At 35.0% G+C, this 20,608-nt stretch overlaps 1 protein-coding gene across 6 annotated transcripts in view; it reads right to left on the bottom strand.

The window, feature by feature from the left end:
* The window catches only part of ADGRB3 (adhesion G protein-coupled receptor B3), a 465,858-nt gene that overhangs the window by 10,016 nt on the left and 435,234 nt on the right, over positions 1–20,608 (bottom strand). For 3 of the 6 annotated variants that reach the window (XM_062608134.1, XM_062608137.1, XM_062608140.1), the window contains 6 exons: positions 20,226–20,324; positions 19,724–19,895; positions 15,329–15,424; positions 13,894–13,933; positions 11,061–11,704; positions 10,789–10,902 (listed from right to left, as the gene is read on the bottom strand). In XM_062608134.1, coding sequence (XP_062464118.1) covers positions 10,789–10,902; positions 11,061–11,704; positions 13,894–13,933; positions 15,329–15,424; positions 19,724–19,895; positions 20,226–20,324 — 1,165 coding nt within the window. The remainder of the gene's footprint in view (positions 1–10,788; positions 10,903–11,060; positions 11,705–13,893; positions 13,934–15,328; positions 15,425–19,723; positions 19,896–20,225; positions 20,325–20,608) is intronic. The other 3 variants (XM_062608138.1, XM_062608139.1, XM_062608135.1) reach the window with 2 other exon arrangements.

Genomic DNA, 20,608 nt, shown 5'->3' with positions numbered 1-20,608 from the left:
ATATTAATGAGTCTAAATAACATTCTTGTTTTCGTTTCACGTATATGTTAGGTATTTTTATAAGAGGCTGTAGATTTTATCTTGATAATTTAAGATTAATGCATGACTTTGCATAGAGTTTATTAGACCACTATCATATTCTTTTTTTCTGAAATAAACCAGACTGCATTTCACTGGGATGAATAATACACATGTTATTTGCATTCAATTGAACCTCTTGGTTTATAAAATATATCTCTTTCTATGCTTTCTTTGGTATTTGCAAATTAACATCATATCTATATTTTTTACACAGCTATCTATACATATCTACGATGTAGATTTTTATAGATACATAGAAATTGATTCTTTCCTACATCAGGCTTACATTGGTACAACTCCATTGATTTTAATGGAATAAATGAAAGCAAAATCAAGCCAAAGCCATCTACACTTTCTATAGCTTCAGCTTGTTTGTTTGCAATGACAATCTAGATGGAGAAAGCAATGATATTTTTACAGTTATGACAAATCTGATTCAAAGCATCTGATATAAAGCAAGAATGATTTACTAGTGAAGTAATCACTTCTATAAAATGCAACAGAATATGATTGCTTAGACATATCATAAATAATTTAGCACTTTTTTTTTTGTACAGATTCTAAAAAACCCCAATTATAAAGTCAAATTATATCAGAAAGAAGCAGAAATATTATAAAGAACAGATAAAAATATATTTGTTCTCCTAAGGTTGGAAATTGAACAGCTTGCAATAGACTAAAAAGATGTAGAAAGAAGCAGCTAAGTTGGAAGAGCTGAGAGGAGTGCAAAGAACATGCAAATGGAAAGAAAAGATACATTCCACTTCAGGAAGGATTGTTAAAGGAAAGGAAAAGTACCCTAAAAAAGAAAAAGGCTCGCTGCTACAGTCTAACCCTAATTTTTGTGGTAGGATACGACGACTTTAATCCATGGTGAAGGAACCTTTTCAAAAAATTGCACCTAATTTCTGCAGTAAGATACAAGTCAAACCCATTAAGTCATGAAGAGTAATGTTACTGACTGCGTTAGACTGATTTTGTTTGGCTTAACAAATATGGAGGTTTTAGTAAGCTGTATTTTTTTCCTTGCAATTCAAAGAATAATTTTACAAGTTTTTCAGTTGCAGAAAATGGATGGTCTCTGAGCCCTTGATAATACCACTTTGTCATAGGTTGTCTGGTTTTGTACTAAAATTTTGATTCTCCAATCCACAATAATATGAAGAATATCACTGTAGCACTGTTGACAGACTCTGATGCCTAAAGAGCTGGGAGGCAGTATAAAAGCACAGTCTATAATACAATTAACACAACCACCACCACCAAGCTTTTGAGAAGTAATATTTAATCAGCAAGGCTTGATTTAACCTAGCACACTTTAAAGAGATTATTTAAAAAAAAAATTTTCAAAAGTAATGAAAGCACAAAAACGACAAAGGTCTTCGGGGTAAGAAAAATATGAGGGCCAGATTCTCGAAAGCCCGGATTCTCAAACCAGCTAAGCTCTTACTTCTTATTCATAGTAAAAGAGCCACGGTACTAGTGTACCTTTGACATCTGCCTTCATCATCCATCAGTAAATCAGCACCCGAAGAAATGTATATATTTGTAATGATGAAGGATCTATTTTTAATGTGTAATTAGAGCACATCTACCACTGTAAAGGCTCAGTAGTTTCAAAAGAAATGCACAGCAGATAATGAGGTGAAGTTTACAGGGGTAGCTTTGAAAAATGCTTGTAAAATCTAAGCTACAGTTTAGTAATAATCCTCATACCATTGAACTCTCTGACTGAGAACTCTAAGTGAAAACATGGAAGATTTAAGAGAAATGTGTAGTTTGCTGGATACTGTGATTTATAAAACTGGAACATTTGTATTTTGCCTTAGATCTCCTTGACCATAGTGAAAAATTCCTGGCATAGTTGGATTATTAGGTTTTGCACCAGACATCTCTAGCACTGTAAAAGGACATATTTAACAGACTACAACATATTTAACTGTGCTATTGTCAGAAAGAGGCAACTATTGCAATTTTGCTGTTAGGTCACACCAGTTACGACTGAGCAGGTCATACCACAGGTTTATCTCAGTGAGGATTTCTCTAAGGCTCAACAAGAATCTATCACATTTATTTTAAATTTATATAGTGAAGAACATCTGTTCTGTGCTTGTGCTTCACTTTTTTCCATGGCTGCATACAGTGAATTGCAGTTTAAGTGCTATCAGAGCCTATTCTCCTAAGACATGAAAAGTATGTAACTGCCACAGGTCCGAACAGTAGCAAGCCAAGTTCTGTGAGTTCCTGTAAAACAAAGGATGCTGGTTATGAAGGTGATCCCGCACCAGTGAAAGTTATTTGCAGTATTGTTGCTGACACCATGACGTATATGATCAGGTCCTCCTGGCTACCACATGGCTGCTACTCCTGGCCTTGAAATAACTGCAGTGGTGGGTTTGGTTTTTTTTTTGTTTGTTGTTTTGTTTTGGGTTTTTTTTTTTTGTTGTTTTTTTTTTTTGAGAGAGGGAACATATTCAGAAGCATTAAGTAGCTGGGAATCTTACAAGGTTGGAATAGTTTTCCTTCAGTCCAAATTGAAAATTGTCATTTTACTCAATTCTTCCCCTAGTTTCTGTATGATATGCGTAAACTATGCAAATCATTACTTTAATTGTGATTGCATAAGAAATTATTTTCTTATACGAAGCTTATTTGTTATGTCTCTTTTGTCTGAGAAAAATGGGGTTTTCCACACATACCTAAATGATTTCAGAAATCAACCATCTGGCTCATTCCACAATTTAAATTAAGAAAAGGTATCAGCTGAATGGAGTAAAGGTGTGGGGGGGAATCTCTTGCATCAAATGAGCTGCTGAACTGGTTGCATCAGTATGTTTCTTTTCAAGAAACTGTTCCTTTTTTCCACTTGCAAACCTGAGAATTATTTTAGCCAACATAAAAAATTGACCAGAAGCCGGTGGTTTTTTCAAAGATCAGTTTGGGGTCCGCTTTAGTATTAACATTAGTAGAATATAAATAAAAAAATATCTGTAAAGCATAATATCTATAGTATGCCTCATATCTTCTTTTTTATTTGTCCAGGTTCTGCAGTGGTGTTTCAGGAATGAGGACAAGTATAGAGAGACATTTTGCTACAATACCCTCCCTAATCCTTAAGAACTTTAGGAATTTCCTTGGGAGGAACTTACTCTATTGAGTTTAATATAACTTTTTTACGGCATTCTATTAGTCTAATCATGTTTTATAGTTATTCCTAATTATGACACACAAAATATGTTGTGGTAGTGAATTCCATAATTTAAATATGTATAACATGACAAAGGAAATTACATCTTTTTTTATTCCTTAGTCATTTCATTTGATGCCTCTGGTTTTTATATTATAGGAAATATGAATAACTGTTCCCTATTCACTACTCAGTCATCTGTTCTTCAATCTGAAGGGCCCTAAATGCTGGAGACCTGCAAGGGTAACAAATACAGGGACTACCTAAAAAGCTGAAGACAAATGCAACTGTTCAGCAACAGGGAGCCCCTTCTAAACAACTCCAGCATCAGTTCTACACTGACAGAAGCCAAATCATGCCTGTAAACTGGGAAAATTTAAGAGGAGAACAGCAGAAAGTGCTTTTAAAGAGTTAATAGCACTGGATGAAGAGGAAGGGATAAAAAAGTGATACAGCTTGTTTAAATATTGGCTCTGGAAAAGGAAAGCACAGATACTTGTTCAGAAACCTGAGAAGGTTTCTGAACCAGTAAATAAAGCTGGTGTGAGAAAAACCTGAAAAGTTGTAATTCACAGAGAAATTTTTTGAAAAGGAATAAAGAAAATTTATGCAACTATACCATAATCTTCTAAGGAAAAGTTGAAGCCCTTCATTCTAGTGTTGAAGTTTGAGTATGTATTAGAGAAATATACTGTAGAAAATGTACTTGCATTGATAGAAGAGATGACCTGACAGGATTTTTTCCATCTCGGATTTCTACAGCTCTTTGATCTTAATTGATAAAATCAATTTCATGGGGCAAAAAACCAAACCCTGCCCTTCATGACAGGACCAAAGTGAAATTCTGTGAATAGAGGGTTGCAGTAGCAATTTATTTTAAACCAATTTTACTTTGTGCTAATCATATATAGCTTCTCTGTGTCATTCCAGAGCAACTTTAAACTCTGCTCGCTGAGGGACGAAAATAGAATACTGAAGAATAATTTCCATACACCAACATGCACTAATCTGTTGGCACCAGGAAAGAGCTGCTTTTACTAAATGACTAATAAAATTCCTCTCCATCTCTGTAAAATGACAAATCCCTGGTTTTCTCCTTATTCTAGTCTGCATTACAGCACTACCTGATTAATTATATGAGATGCTCCTGAAGATATATTGCATTGTGCAACATATAATTGAAACCAGAGATACCAGATTATAGTGAGGGCTATAACCATGCTTCCATTAATACAAAGCCTTATTATCTGCAGTTTACAATTCAGTCTGAGATTAGATTTGACATACAAGATCTTAGCCTGGGGAGGACTTTTTCCTAGAACAAAATTAAGGGAAAATCTTTTTTGGCCCTCAGAGATATAAAAATGGAATGTGGATAGACAGTTTTGATTTAAAATGTCTTTTGCGTGTATATAACTGAAAAATCCCTTAGTTTCTCCATAGAAGATTATTATGGCTATTAGTTCATAACATGAGGTAGACATAAAGCAAGTAAATTTTCATGAAAAAATGAAATAGCTTTTTAATGTGGGAATATTAATTCTCTAAAATATACTAGTGAATTCGGCACGGCAACACACAGCACAAATGTAATTTCAGAGATCTCAATTTAAAAGTCATTTAAAATTATTCTGCTTTGCTGCTCCTTTTCTTTATACAGTAACCTGCAAATGTATTTAGTCAATCAGCTGAACCCACTTGCTTTGTGTTTCTGAAGGGGAAACACGTAGCATTTTTTAAATATACAAGCAATTGAAAATATGTTTCTTAAGGATCATATATAGTTAAGTTAGCTGCTTATAATATAAAGTCTCAAATATATGTTACCCTTCATAATACTGACTAAAATTTTAGTTCTTTATATCTTCAGTTACGAGACTCAACTCTGCATGATTCTGCCCCCATGCCTGTATGGTAACCTGAAAATAAGGTGCATCAATTTCTGAAGTCAGAGGACTCTGCAACCTACACACTCAAGTGAAAGAAAGAGAGTGTTGTTATAGGGCTAGATTTCATTTCACTGACAGTCACAAAATTGGCAAGAACTGCCTCCACAGCTTATTGAAGAATGAAATGAGGAATGGGAGGCAGAGAAATCTGAGATACCAAATGCCTGAAAATAAATGCAATGTGGAAACATGACAATGAGGAAATTCCTGTGGTGCTCATCTTCTATATTTGTTCTCTTTTTCTCTCTCTTTTTACTTCTCATATCGTAAATCAAAATGACTTGACATCAATTTGTTTTTGTTCTGCCTGATGCTTTGGTACTTTATTGACCAGCTTGACTGTTTTGACTGTGTATTTATTCTCTCCTTTCCTGTTTGTTTGTTTTTTTTTTTTTTTATTTTTTGTTGTTTGGTTGGTTGTTTTGCTCTGTTTTTTTTTTTTTTGTGGATTTTTGGGGGGAGTGTTTTTTTTCTTTTTTTTTTTTTTTTCATTTTCTTGTTTGGGGGTTTTATTTGTTTAATTTTAGACCCTTTATCTTCTTGGCTGTAGCAGTATTTTTTTCCTGAAGTCCCCTGCCAGTGATATGGCCAAAGACCTCTGGAGCTGACTGCCTTTGAATGTCTTAAGTGCTCTGATGAATGAATACAGAAGGATTATTTGGGTCAGACAATCAGCTTCCATTCTAAGGGCTTTATGTCTTCATCCACATAAAAATCTCATAGCAGAAACTCAGAAAGAAAATAAAGAAGGAAGATATGAGACTGGAAAGAAAATTCCAGCTGTTTACATGGCAGACAATTTGGGAAGTGCTTTCCTTCCTGTTCTTACAGAACAGATGCTCTTTCTTCCCTTTAATAAATAGTTTTATTTTCTGCCTTTGCATAGCCTTTGTCTTAAAAACAGCTAAAAGTCTTTGTCTCCTTTCAGTTTTTTTCCATTTCTGCTCACATTACACTAGCCAAAATTCCTGTGAAGGAACCCTTCATTCTTCTTCTGCAAGGGTAATGATGCAAGTCTCCTCACATACTCAGGCAGCAGGTGTCTACTTCCTCTTGTATTTTTTCTTTACACAAGAAAAAGAAGTTAATTACTTATCCTGGCAGTCTATCTGTTACACCTTCTTCCCCTATATTTAAACCTTCTAACCTTTCTCTGCATCTCAGTGGCTGGGAATGCACTACTTCACTTCAAAGTAATTTCATTTTCATGAGCACACCACTCTGAGTGTGCACTTCCAAAATAAAAACTGTTCCAGAAGAGTGTACAGGGAGTGCTTTCTTCATTAAAATTGAAACACTTCGAACTGAAGAAGCACACTCCACTTTGATGCCAAGGTAGCAAAGCCAGTTTTAATCCAAGCATATAAGGGATGTATAGGAGATTAGCCAGATGTTCAATTACTCCTCCTAAGAAACTCCATGATGTACTAATATGTCTGCCTTTGCCTATAATTGCAGGAGTTCTCTTGGGTACATACCAAATAACATAAAACCCCACTGATTTGCACATTTGGAATTTGCAGATCCTTAAGTTTACACTTATGTGGGCAATACTTGCATGTAAATATTATGGCATTCTCAGACTGTCTTTTGAAAGTGTGTATGTAATATACACTTCATAGGTAATAAAGCATTTGATTGTTCCCAATGAAGTATTTTCTTGAGAGAAAAATATGCAGATATAAAAACTAGGAGAAAGTTTGAGAAGAAAGTTTGTGACACACTGTAGGATACAACTGACTAAATTTAGGACATCATAATTTTTGATGTTTATATCTAAACTAATCATTCTGGCTTCCTTTATCACACCTAAAAAGAAACATCTGCACTGAGGGCATGTGATTTTCTTTGTCCTGGAGTAGATGTCTAAAAGTGGTCTTAAAGTGCGTATCATTGACCCTAAAGGGGATTCAAATACGTAAAGCTCTTTTTGCATATCAGAAGGGGAATGCCTACATTTAGATATCTAATGGTAGGGGTGAAAGAACTCCCTGCAGAGTTAAAAGTCAGGACGTATATTCTTGTACTGATACTATAGTTCTATTCCAAAGCATCCATCTTCAGTGATCATAATGAATACAAAGTTTAAATAAAAGAGAACATAAAAAGAAAACATAAAAATAATTTAGCTTTCACTTTACACAGCTTTGTTTTCTTGGCTATGTTTTTATTACTATATACACTTTTTAATTATTTGAATAGACACAATGTTCTAAGGGCTGATTATTTCTTTGAATGTGCAAAATACAGAAAATAATCAATTTAATGTATGTAGAAAGGTAAAGATATTACTCAAAAGCTATTTTTTTCAAACATGATTCTTTGAATGATAGTGCACATAGGTCTGTAAACTGGTTCCTTCAAACACAGTACTCTTGTATTTCACTAGTAAGATGGAAATGAAATTTTAAAGAAATAATGTTATTTTAAGATGTGAAAAAAAATAAGCTTTATATTTTTTGAAGGGTCCTCTAATTCTGCTGGTTTGGTTTTATGGTCACAAAGACTACCATCCACCACAAAGCGAGTGGGCATATAAGAACTATAGTATATATGTCAATATGTTGTATTTTACTGGGTGTCCAGTTGCAAACAGTTATGCCTGCAGCATTTTTGTGGCTTGAGGTATTTGTGACATCATAATTGCACTTTTGAAATCAGAAGCTGGGTCAGATCTTGTCTGAAAATGAGTCACACAACATCTTAAGGTGTTCTGATAAGATGATAAATTATCTAACTGCTATATAAACTATTCCCATTATTATGTTCTTAATAGTTACTGACCTTAAATTAAATTAAAAGAAAAAGGAAGAATTGTGTTAACAGAGGTCACAACTACCTAAGTGCATTTTACTCACATGGTAGTTGACAATTAATGTGTAGTTATATGATAAAAATAATAGTATTACGCTAATTCCAGAGAAAGCACCTGGAAAAATAAAGTGGAACACAGTGGAAGAACCCAACTCCCTGTATTATGCAGAAGACACAAAAGGAGGCCTCCACCAGCTATCTTGGGACACCTCTGTTTCTTCAGGAAAATGAAAGGGGAACTGTCCCTATAGAGCAGAAATCCATGAACTTTTATTTTGGATTTCAGTTGGGACAGCAGTATGAGCAGAATGAGTGAGAGGATTCCTACCGTTCAACATAATCTCCTTTATTTTGTCCTGTCATGCTCTGTCTGCAAAAACATGGGGAGAATGATCTGAATTTCCTGCTGCAGTGTTTGCTTTTCCGTAGTGGCTGATAAAGCCTTGTCTTTTGAAAGGTCTTGAAATCTTTTAAAGTTATATTGTACTGGACATAAAAAAAAACTTGCCCTCCCTTCTTTGTTTTGTTTATGGCAGCAGTAAATTTAATCCAGCTGGTCAGTTTTAGCCAACTACATTTGGGGGCTTTACCTCAAGCCTTGCTTTTTACGCACTGCACATATGTAAAATACAATCACAGCTTTTATCTGGCCGGATCTGTTCATCTGAATCTGCTTGAGACATTGATTTTCTTCTATGTACATTTTTTTTTCATGTTCCTATCTTCAATTCATTGAAGTGCACCCTTATCAAAAGATGAAGTAATGTTATATAATCAAGTAGTGTTGAGAACCACAAAAGCAGACACAAAAGACAAAGCAGTTCCTTTCATTTCTGATCTGCCTAATATCTGTTTTTTTCCTAATACTTTGGAATTATGCTAGGTTCAATAAGGTTTAATAACATAACTATTTACAGCTTTCTGGACCAAAATGCAGCTTTCTAAACCTAATATTTTTACTAAGGTAGAAGAGGCTAAATATTTGCTAGCATATTTTATTATATTTTACTACATATTCTACTTCATACTTAGTGGTCCCATCTGAGAATAAAAATTACATACAGAACAATGATTCAAATTTGGTGTCTAAATCCCATCTCAGAGGCAAGTTTAAAATATGAGACAAATGCAGCCAAAAAAAAGAATAAGGAGCAGTGCACTATGCTCAGAGATTTTCAGCCATGTTTTCTGATGGCCTCAGGAATTGAAATTCTGTGTAGGATGAAGTGATTATTGTCCCAGATTTTACAAATTAACTACGGTCTTATTTTTTTAGGTCTCCTAGATGGCCTTTATCACCAATCGGAAGAGAGAGGCATCACCAGGAGTAATTCAGACCTTAGGTGGAGTGGATGATATAGTGGCACATTTATCTTGTCAAGGAATTATGAATCTTCCCTAGATACCTCGCCCATATGTCCAATCTTAACTGGACTGGATTTGAGCCCCTATATCTGACAAAAAATTAATTGAAAGACAGTACGGTAGATAGGTAGGAGAAGATACTACAGGAAGGTGATCTTAGCTATCCTCCTTCTGGGGTTGCATTAAATTGGAGAAGCACTCCTTTGCACCACATGATATCTATTAACTAATATACCTGAGCTGAAGGAAGTAACTTCTTTAACAATGCAAACTTGCTTTGAAAGAGTCCGTCTGTCTGAGCGCTAAATGAGCAAGCACTTGCACTATCTTTTAGAAATAACTGAAAATTTGCCCCAAGATTTTACATATTCACTTTAGCAATAAACAAAAAGTAGATACTATTTGACTACTTGCAAAGCCTCATACTTCATTTTTCAATTTTTTTTTTTTTTGTTAAATTATGTCTTGTAGAAACTTATGGTAGTACACACACAATATAAACAGCATGGAGAATATTTCACATTCAAAGCTGGTAAAGGCATCTCTTGAAAATAAACTAAGTTTGATCTTCTGCCCAAACTCTTCAGTCAATCCACACACAAAACTTCAACTCCATTTAAAAAGAAATATACATAAATATCCCCTATTTATGAAGCATTTGCTACAGTTCTCTCTCTGACAATTGAAAAGTCAGGTATAGTCTCTGTTTCTCTACACAGACGGGTCCAAATATTGTTGAGTAAAAGTTAATGGCAGTAAGTTTGCATATACAGTAGACTTTTTTTGCATCTGTAAGTTCTTTCAGGGATGAGTATGTTCCATGTTTTTCTCATTTGTCTTTTTCTTTCCCACCAAATGCTGGTGAAATGTATTTCTAATTCTTAAGGGGGTTTAAATATGAAATTAATTCCACCTCATTAGTGGTTTTGCATAAGTAAAAGCTGAACAGGAATGGCAGCGTTTGATACTTAGGTCTGAAGAAACAATATAAATTGTTTTCAATTTTATAGTGTTCAAATCCTACAGAGAGATTGTAGTAATGAACTGAATCCCTTTCAAAGGTTTTTCAGTTCACTTTTACAATCTGACTGGAATCTAGGATATGATGTCCACTTGCACCTATTGCACACATCAGTTGTACCAATGCCTGCACACACATGCAAACAATATTTAATCAGTAAATGGTAAACTATTGGCTGGAAAAATCCAAGATTTACATGAGTGAGAGCAGACTCAGACCTATCATATCTGAGAGAGATATGATTGTCAGCAATAAAATGGTAAATATTTTCAACTGCATGTGCTTGCAGGTAGGGTAAGTGATTATCACTTGTATCTTGCAGAAATAGCTTTTCTTCTCATAGCAACACAGTATTTTCCAGTGAACTTTACCTGGTAGGTCACGAAATCCTTTGCAGTCGTGTGGAATGTTAAATCTCCAGGACTATAGAGTTTCCTACAGACTGGCTCGGAAAATTTAATCTTGTTTTCTAGGTATAAACACTTCTGATAATAAGAGAAATAGGAACAGCAGTGTATGATCCCAAACAATAATTTATACTGAATTAAAACATTAGTTTCACCCCTTAGACAAAAGACACAATTTATTGTCTTATCAAATAATTAGAACAACAGGGCATGCAATTTGTTTATGCACCACTGACCTCTAAGGAGCTCATTGATATTGTGGATCCAGTTTCACTTCTTGATAATCCTGTAGTGTCATCTAGCTCAGAGGCAATGAAATTCTTCACTGCTGTGCGGGGCTCAAATGGTAAATTCTGCATATGTTCTTGGGTAGGAAGGTGCTGGTCTAAATTGATATTAAATTGGTCCATTACAGAAGGATTCATATTGAACTCTGGATTAACTTTGTAGTGCAACAACCTTTCATGAGGCAGTGTATCCATGCCTATATTCATTTTGCTCTCATCTTTCAGTGATGGCTGGGTATTTACTGAGCCCCGGGGCATGACTATATAGTCACTTTCTATCATGCGTTCTTGAGGATGGACTATGTCCATATCTGCACCTCTCAAATTATCATCAGTGCATAAATACACAGTCCTCCGCAACTCACTGTTGTCTTTTTTCAGGCACTGATTGGCCAGTTCACTCATACTCATAGGCATATGGAGACCTGTTGGTTGCTGGATGATGACTTTGGAGATAATGTTTCCAGGCAAGGTAGAATAGCTCATTCCTTCAGGGTTTGGTCCCTTCTCCTCCTCTTCATCATTTAGTGAAATTCTAGAAAGTGTTCCTGTTATAGTTGCTGCTCTGCAAGGTCCAATGTCTTTATGCAGAACTGTGGGTCAGAGAACAAAATTATTACGACATGACACCATGTCTGCCTAACCCTACTTTTTCTTGTGGCTTTATTTAGCAGTGCTCCTTTTACCAGTGCATCTTCTTAAACTCTTTTTCTGTTCATTTAATAATTTTTTTCCATAAACATTGTTATGGGAAGGTTTGGTTTTGTTGTCTTTTGGGTTTTTTTTTTAGATCAACATCTCTTAATCTGCACAGTATAACTGACAGATCTCTGACTAAGCCTCCATCATTTATATACGTTAAAAGCACTCCTTCCTTTATTCCTACTGCCTTATATAGATCTTAGGTGACCTACAGGTTAAACAAAATCCTGCCATGTGAAACCCTATTAAGCTTTAAAAAAATAAAACCAAAACACTATGACATCTGTACTGCCATTATTAACTCCGCATAACCTCCTCCAAAATGTCAAACAGATTGTAAGGCAGAATAATTTTGTCAATCCATTGTAATGACCTACCATAAGATTATAACCATGAACATGTGTTTCTGAGCTCCTAAATCTTCCTTTTTAATACTTTTAAAATTATTCTGTGTTAAATTATTATTTTTTTTTTAATAAAAAGCGACAAAAAAGTAACTATATCGGGAAAAAATTGCAAGGACTTATTTGTTCCAGTTGAAAATATTTTAATTCGTACCAGTGCTAGTTTGTGCAATAAAATCCAGCTCATGGGCTGAGACAGTAAGATAACTTGAAGTATCTTTGGTATTACATTTACATCCGTTTTGGCAGCCTAAGGGATGTAATGATCCAGATCCCCAGTACCTGTCAGCTTAGTGCCATATTCTGTAGCAAGAAGCTCATGAGGCTTCCCACTCTCTTGCCTCACAAAAAAAAACTGTCTCTCATGTTTCCATTATGAAAAGAACAATTTGCCTTTAAACAACAGAGTGCAAATACCTGACTTAAGTGTGGCTGCTCCATTGTTTCCAATCACACTTGTTAAGACACTTAAGTGATCTGTTCTTAAATCTTTTAGTAAAAGAAACAGAGATTAAATGTTTATCTAGTAAAGCCTGATCCTCACTGCATTCAAAGTCCATCCCGTTAAGGATGCTTTTGTCAAGGCTCTCCCTACTGCAAGGCCATGTTGGCAAAGGTAAGGAGTAGGAGCTACATGGACCAATGCTGGATTTGCACTTGTTTTGGATGATGACAAACATGTGATAGAGTTGCAATGCACTACCCTGGTCCCTTCAAAATACATGTGCATATTAAAACTAATCTATATGGAAGAGCTATTACTATATTTCAAAAAACTGAACTGGCAGGTTTTTAAATGTGGGTGACTGGAAATTCAAACTTTACCTTAATGAGATCAGCCTTCTTGGCTCCTCATAGGGCCAGTGAAGGGAGACAGCGTGCTTCAGGCAGGTGATGCAGATCAGCCTCTGCCCTGACTCACCCTATGGAGAGGGTCACTCTCTCTTTCTTTCTCTCTTCATTCAAAAATGAGGGTGTCTAGGTAGGATTGCCTCCCTAGGAAAAACTGTTCTTTGGGAATATCTCTTAGATTTAAAAATTTCTATACAGTTGAAATGGTAATTTATTTTGTCCTGTACTTTCTGTAAGCAAGGTTAGAAAATAAATTGTTTAAAAAGTGTTATTTAAGGTATGTGGAAACAGACATAGCTGACTAAGTAAAGATTACACTACTGACATGTCTTGAAGGACCCCAACTTGTTCCAGTAAAGTGGAATCAAATTTAGTTTTCCTGATACCCTGTTTCTTAATCTACTGTTGATTTCACTTAGAGTGTTAAAAAAACTTACTTTTAAAAACTAACACCAATTGATGCATCCTTTATAGACATAGCTGTTAAGATACACTGTATATATATATATATATATATACATTATTTCTTTTTTAATAGCAAAATGATGGTTTCACATTAGCTTGTGTAGCAGAGCAAGGAAAGTTTTGTGTGTTAAGACTGATCTTTTTTCCATTTGCCTTCAATAGATAATTACTTCCCAGCTGCTGAACTCTAAAAGGCTTTTGTAAGAAAATGAAATAAACGTATTTATACAGTAGTATCACTTTTCTCTACATTTATGTGTTGTAAACATTTAAGCCCTGACATTTTTCTAGTTTTCACTTCACAAGGAGCTAGTACAAGACTTCTTTGTGCTGGCTAAATGCTCTCTTGATGTTCTTACCTGACCGACAAGCAATGTCCACGTCCTTTTCAAAATCGGTCTGTAACAAGAAACAATGAACAGGTCAACCATTATTAACTGAAAACCACAATATCTTTTTGTCAACTAGCACTTCCAAAATGTCCTACTTACAGAGTCATAGTCTCTTAAAAGTGGTTTCTTGTTGCTGGGAAGGTGAAGTGTATTGTTTTACAACAGCAGAGCTTTACAAAGTTTCCTAAAGTATAAGTGGGTGGTTTTCAAAGTATGCTGCCTGACCAGAAAAAATAAAATAAAATAGGTGGAAATAGAGTATATAATTTTAATAAAATGATACAGTGTATACATTTTTATGTATATGGAAAAGTAACTTCTATATCTCATTGAAGGATCATCTTTCAGGAAGCTTTTCATAGTGATTTTATAAAAAGAAGTATGGAAAATAGTCTGCAATACAAATTACTGTGAATAAGTGCAATCCAAGTAGTCCACCCTGTCTGGAACTTGATTAATTTGTTATGAAGTGGTTATTTATTATGCAACATTCTGTCCACCCTTGCTACTAGTGTAATCACATAAACCTTGTACTCTCTGAAAACAACTATTATTTATTTTATTGGGCAAAAAATTAATTATAAGAGCTAAGAATTATTTTTAACAGTTGAAAATCCAAGCACACTTTTCCCAGTGAAATAAAGCTGTTTATCATATTATAGAATTCAAGTAATTCTTAACGATGTTTTTATTTCCACAATATGTTTATTACATGAAAAATGTTTAATAAAACTGATCTCTTTCCTCCTTGCGAAGTCCAAACACTGGGTTCTTTTTGTGTCGTCATTTTGGAAGGGCATCTTCCTGCTGACACTTGCATTTTTTAGGGCCTGATCCTGACCCCATTATAGTCAATGAAAAGCTGTCACTGAAATTGAAGGAACCAATGTGTTGTCTTGGTATACTACTTAACAATATTAGTAAATCCAAATTGGCATACTGAGCCATTCATTATCATCTCCTTGATTTAAGCCACTAAATAGATTGTGCCTCTGGAATTTCTACCACTTTCTCCTTGTCTGACTTAGTTTGAGGGGAACGTTTTTCCAGGCCTAATGAAGGGAAAACTCTGAAATCCATCAGTTCTCTTTGCATCAATATTAGAAAAAGTCATGATATATTTAGATTACTTTCTCATTTTCTTATGTAACAACTTTTTGTCATAAAGAACAGTGGTGGAATTCTCTGTCCTCCACTAAATGATCACATCACTAATTTAAAACTTGCTAAGAGATTAAAGCAAGCAGATAATGACCTAAACAGACTTATGCTTAAAAATGGTGTTAATATTTAAGCTGTACATACTGTGCATTGTATTGTATGTGCTTGCCACGTACAGCACCATTTTTTTCTTTTGCATAGGAACACTAAATTAATAGTCAAAGAAGAAATAAAAGCTAACCATGATTTGAGCATGTCCATTAGGAAAAGAACTTGAAGAATCTGCATTGATTGGATCCTGGCAATTTCTCAGTCGACATCTAAATGCGTCTTGAACCTGTGAAAACAATATCTTATACTGATTCTTGTGCAACATCACACACTCTACTCCTGTTAAAGAATAAATTAAAATGTATGGAATACAATGCATGACTTTTCTTTGGCATATTTAATAAAGCAGAAGCAATAAACATAAATGCCTATTCCTGCCAGTTCATACATTTCCTATATTTTGTGGCTGCTGCAAAATCTGTCAGTCTATCATCACATTAAGACCACAGAATTAGATTTGCCTGGGGACAGAATTAACTAGTAGTCAGTGATGATCTGGTACTTGAGTCAAATCTGTCTTGAGTGATAGTATTTGTCTTTGTCTCCTCCTTCAGTCTGGCACAGGTCTGATAGCAGAATTAGTAGATATACTATTAACCATTGCAAAATAAAATATATCTTCTGCTTAATAAATGTAAGATTCTTGAAAGACAGTTCTTAATAGTTACTATAATCAGATACATAGTGCTTCCTAATTATACTTTAAAGAATAAGTCAATTTGAAAGACATTACTGATTCCAATCAAAATTTCTATAATTCCATGTATAAGGAATCTCATGCATCTCTTCAAAGAGTAAAAGTCTTCAGATCAGGTAAATATCTTTAATGTGATCACAAGAAGAAAAGTGGACTGTTTGCACAGAGTCTGGTTTCTCAAAACTAAAAAAAAAAAAAACAACTTTGCAGAAATTGCTGTTTACAAGGATGATCCATAAAGTACATTTGAAGACTTGTCCCTAAAACACAGGTATATTTGAGGAATTATCTTTTCATAGGAAAGTCTATTTTTACTTTGATTTTGGGCAGAATGCATGTTTAAAGAAATTGTAATACTTTTGTCAGAAGGATGTGATTCAACATGGAGGCACATTCAAAAGAAAAATCAGTTCCTGTTTGCTGACAGGAGAATGCAAACATATTTTGCTGCTTTCTCACACATACCACGGAAAGGACAGCAAGGCACCTTTTGGAATGGAAAGTTTTAATTTTTTTTTTTTTTTTCTAGAAATGCAAGTATCCCTATTAGCAACCTGATTTACAAGATGTGATTTGGAAAAGAGGAACATGGTTGGGTGACCTCCAATTAAAACAAATAAGTATCATTTCTTGTTTGAATATGAAAGTACTTTCAATAAAATGCCTACAAAAATCTACATTCCATTCTTTATCTGTAGAAAACACTTGTTATTCAGAATAATTAAAAGGAAGAAATTTGTATTCTACTCATGGACATTTTGTGAACAGCAGAAAAGGATAAATCATTAATTGTTGCTGGTGAAAAGCTTTCAATACATCGTATTCTACTGCAAGCTGTTAAGAGCTTTCACAGAAGGGAAAACAAAATAAATAGAAAAAAAAAGGAATTAGCATTATTTTAATGTGCTCAACTCTTAAATGAGTAGGAATGCTCTGCAGTCGTGATAAGTGACTATTGCAGGTTGAGGAAGACTAATATAGAGCAGGAAGAAGAATGGAGCAAGGTGAGAATGTCTGCGCTGATTTCAAAACATCAAGTCTTCCCAAACGTAGTAACGTAAAGTACGCTTGGCCTGTATCATGACTCAGATTCTGATTTTAGGCATTACTCTTGCTGTGTTTTTCCATGTTTGAGGTTAATTTAATTTGGCATCTCCTGGTTGCTATAATTTAATCTAAGTCTTCTTGCACTTTATCAGTGCTGAAGTCAGGTCACACTTCAGAGTTTTATGCTATCAGAGAAGCACTGGCACAGGGATTTGATTAAAAAAAAATAAATCCCTCCCTTCATAGCATTCCCAGATGTGTTAAATATCATTATAAGCCTCATGATGCTTGACCCCAAAGCATTATTACTTCAGAACATACTGCGCGCAATGGGCCTCCATATGTTTGGGACTCTATGTTCATGAAGCCTCCCCAGTTCTGGTAGCTTCAGAGATCTCGAGAATCTCACGTCCTACTTTCACTATGTTCTATATTAAAGCAGTGAATTTTGATTTTAGGATATTCTTAAATGTGCATGTTTCTTACAATGTTTCTAAAGTGCAAACAGATGATTGTAACATGTTAACAGAATGTCAACTGTAGCTGTATCCATCATATTGACATATGTTGCAACTTCTAGGTGTCCTCACACAAGTCAGAAACAAAAAGGTTGAACTTCCTAAATACCAGCTTATTTTGCTGCTTGTTCAACCTTGTTTATGTAAAGACTGTGCTGTCTTTACATTTTACTTTGAAAGAGAAGCTTGCTTTTCCCTCCTGTCTTTTAACATCAAGTTACAAGATTTTCTTAGAGCCAGGAAAAGCAGGAGAGACAGATGTGATGAACGTGTGATTACCAGGGAAGTAGTTTCCTTAGCAACAGTAACCAACTCCAAGCTTTTATAACTTACCCTCTGCGTACTCATGTACTCTATTTTTCTCTTGTAATACAGAAATGTGGGCTTTAGATGCCAACAATGCATTTAACCCAAATGTTCTCTAGTCAGCAGAGCACAGCAAAAGAAAATACATGTGGGTTCCTCCCATTGCCAGCATTAACAGAAGTTACTCAGTGAGATTCAAATTAGTTTTAGAGCATCTCATGCTCAAGCAGGTCAGGCAAACCATTTTACTGTGATCAAGAAGCTTCAGTGCTAACCTCTCCTATCATTCTCTGTACTGTGACACATACCTTACCATCTTTCGACGCCTAATTAGGTATGTAAACAGCAAGGAGAGGGAAAAAAATACTTGGCTCTCTAGGCTAAGAAGGCAACATAAAGGAACAACACCTAACTCTTATTTTGCATTTTTCTGTCCTAATTTCCAGATGGTCTGTAAGGTCTCATGATTAAGAAGTAGTATATTTTTTTTTATATTTGTCATAGAATTTAGGAGATACAAGTATAGAAAGATTGGATGTCTTTCCAAAAGACCCGGAATGGCTGGAGGACAGAAATAGACACAACACAGCCCTTCTAGTTGAATGTCTTACTAGTTGTATCTCTTACTCAGTGAATGTCCCTGGCTTCCCTGTCACACAAAATCTTTGATATAGCATACTAGAGAAAGAAATAAATGTTTCTAACATTTATGTTTATATCAATATAACGAAGAGGAAAACCGGGAGTTTTATGTATATAATTGTGAAAGTCTGTGTCTTTTTGTAATGTAACGACTATAAGAGTATAATAAAGCAGGGGTGTCCTCTCCTTTGCTTGAATTTTATGGTGATATACCCCACCTCATATTTTTTGTCCTGACAGTCAGGATTATTGTTTTGCCTGTGCTGACATGCTATAAATATTAGATCAGTGCTACAGGCTATAACTAAGATAACTTTTTAGCTGTCATCAAGAGTGACAAATATGTTGGCAGGATTTCCCTGACAAGCACTGTCAGAGCTAACTGCTTTTGCAGGAAACTGAAACCAACAGACTGAGGAGGTACCCTGTGAAGTGCAAAGGCTGCATTGCACACTGTGCATGATGGTTACTACCTTGGCTTCTACTCACCTAAAGGTCTCTGGAGCTAGAAAGCCATACTCTTTAGAGCCAGACTGTTATAAATGGAGCTATGTCTTTTTCTGTGTAGGAACTTGCTGCAGTAAATGATTATGTTTTTGCTGCTGCAAACCAGTCCATAGAAGTGCAAACCATACAGACTTTTGAAACAAAAACTGTTTCAAGCACATTATTTTTTCTTATTTGCTGTTCTTAAACTACTTTTTATTCATTTTATTTTCCCATATGAAAAAATATACCTTGATTAGTTTCTCAAGTGTTTTGATCACTCAATGTTGACAATAAACTTTTCATGAAACACCTTCTTGGTTTTTTTAGTCCAGAAAGCTTTTGAATAACTCTTGCCAATCATAGGGAATCATGTAATTTGGTATACCGGTGTTGTAAATATCCTAAAGTTGATAAATGGTTAATGTGAAATACTTCGTGCTCTCCAGTCTGGCTTCACCTGCTCATTTTTGACAATCCCACTACCACAGATCCGCCAGCAAAGCTGATGTGGTATGGCTTTCAAACCTATTTCAATAAGAATGTAGGCATTCACCTATATGCACAATATTGTGAAAGCCTGAACTTGGGATTCATTAAAAACCACCTTTAATCAAATGGGTACATTTTATACTGAAACTGACATTCTGAGCCTGGAATTATCTGATCTTTCCCCTCTCTTTCACTTGCTCCTCTACATCGCAACACAAAATACTTTTCTCTTTCTATGAAATATATTTTCACAGAGCAAGCTGTATATGATACTAAAGAGCAGTTGAGAGATTAACAGGAGCACAGCCCTTTAGAAAACTGGGAAGCCATTCCTCACCTCCCTTCGGAGAATACAATGGACCATGACAATAACAAAGCCTTGTAATGAATCAAATACTGCAAAAAGTATCTGAAATAATATTGATCTTTTGTCTGTCATGGCCAGGACTGCAGACATCCAAGTCAGAGCTAGAAGTGGTAACACCACACACGAACTCCAAAGGGATGCCCTATTGAAAAAAAAGAGAAAAGCAGCATTGTAATGTTGTAAAAAAAATGGTTAAAAGCTCACTATTAAAATAAAACATATTTAAGGATGGCACTTTATCAATTTAACTTGAAAATCACAAACAAGAATGTAACAGTGTTGTACTTTATGTTCTAAAGAATATCCTGTATTCAGTTAATAAACACAGTTGTAATTTCTTTTTTTTTGTTAAAAAATATTTAAACATGCTCAGCACTCTATACAGTGTTATCAAATACAGTTATCATCAAAGTATTGTCTCACATGCACTGTATAAGTTTGTAACAAGAAGATGTAAATGATCAGGACTAACATGGCATTACTGGCGGTGGTGGCTGACAAAGCTGTTGTTGAAACTACTCCACACTTGGCACATTTGAGCGTCAAACCGCTATGAGGCTCACTCATCTGACTGCAAACAAACAGAACACCCACAAAAAGAACAAAATATTGAATTGTCACCAAAAAACGTTGCTACTGAAATTTAGCTTTCAAATATGTTGTCATGCAGAAAAAGTAAGTAGATGTATTCAGGATGAATGCTCTATGTTGTTACAAGACTGTACTTTGTACTTTACATTATTGTTACCTTTAAATGTTAATGCTATGGGGCTTCATTTCATGCAGTCTCTATTTTTTTTCCATTTAAGTAAAAAGGCCCCAGATGTCCAGTGATCAAAACTGCTTAGTACACTG

Source organism: Pezoporus occidentalis, unplaced genomic scaffold (assembly GCF_034315485.1).
Source record: "Pezoporus occidentalis ecotype Australia unplaced genomic scaffold, CSIRO_AGI_Poc_V1 ctg13, whole genome shotgun sequence".
Lineage (NCBI taxonomy): Eukaryota > Metazoa > Chordata > Aves > Psittaciformes > Psittacidae > Pezoporus > Pezoporus occidentalis.
Note: the sequence above shows the minus strand (reverse complement) of the source record. Positions and strands in the feature narration are given on the sequence as shown.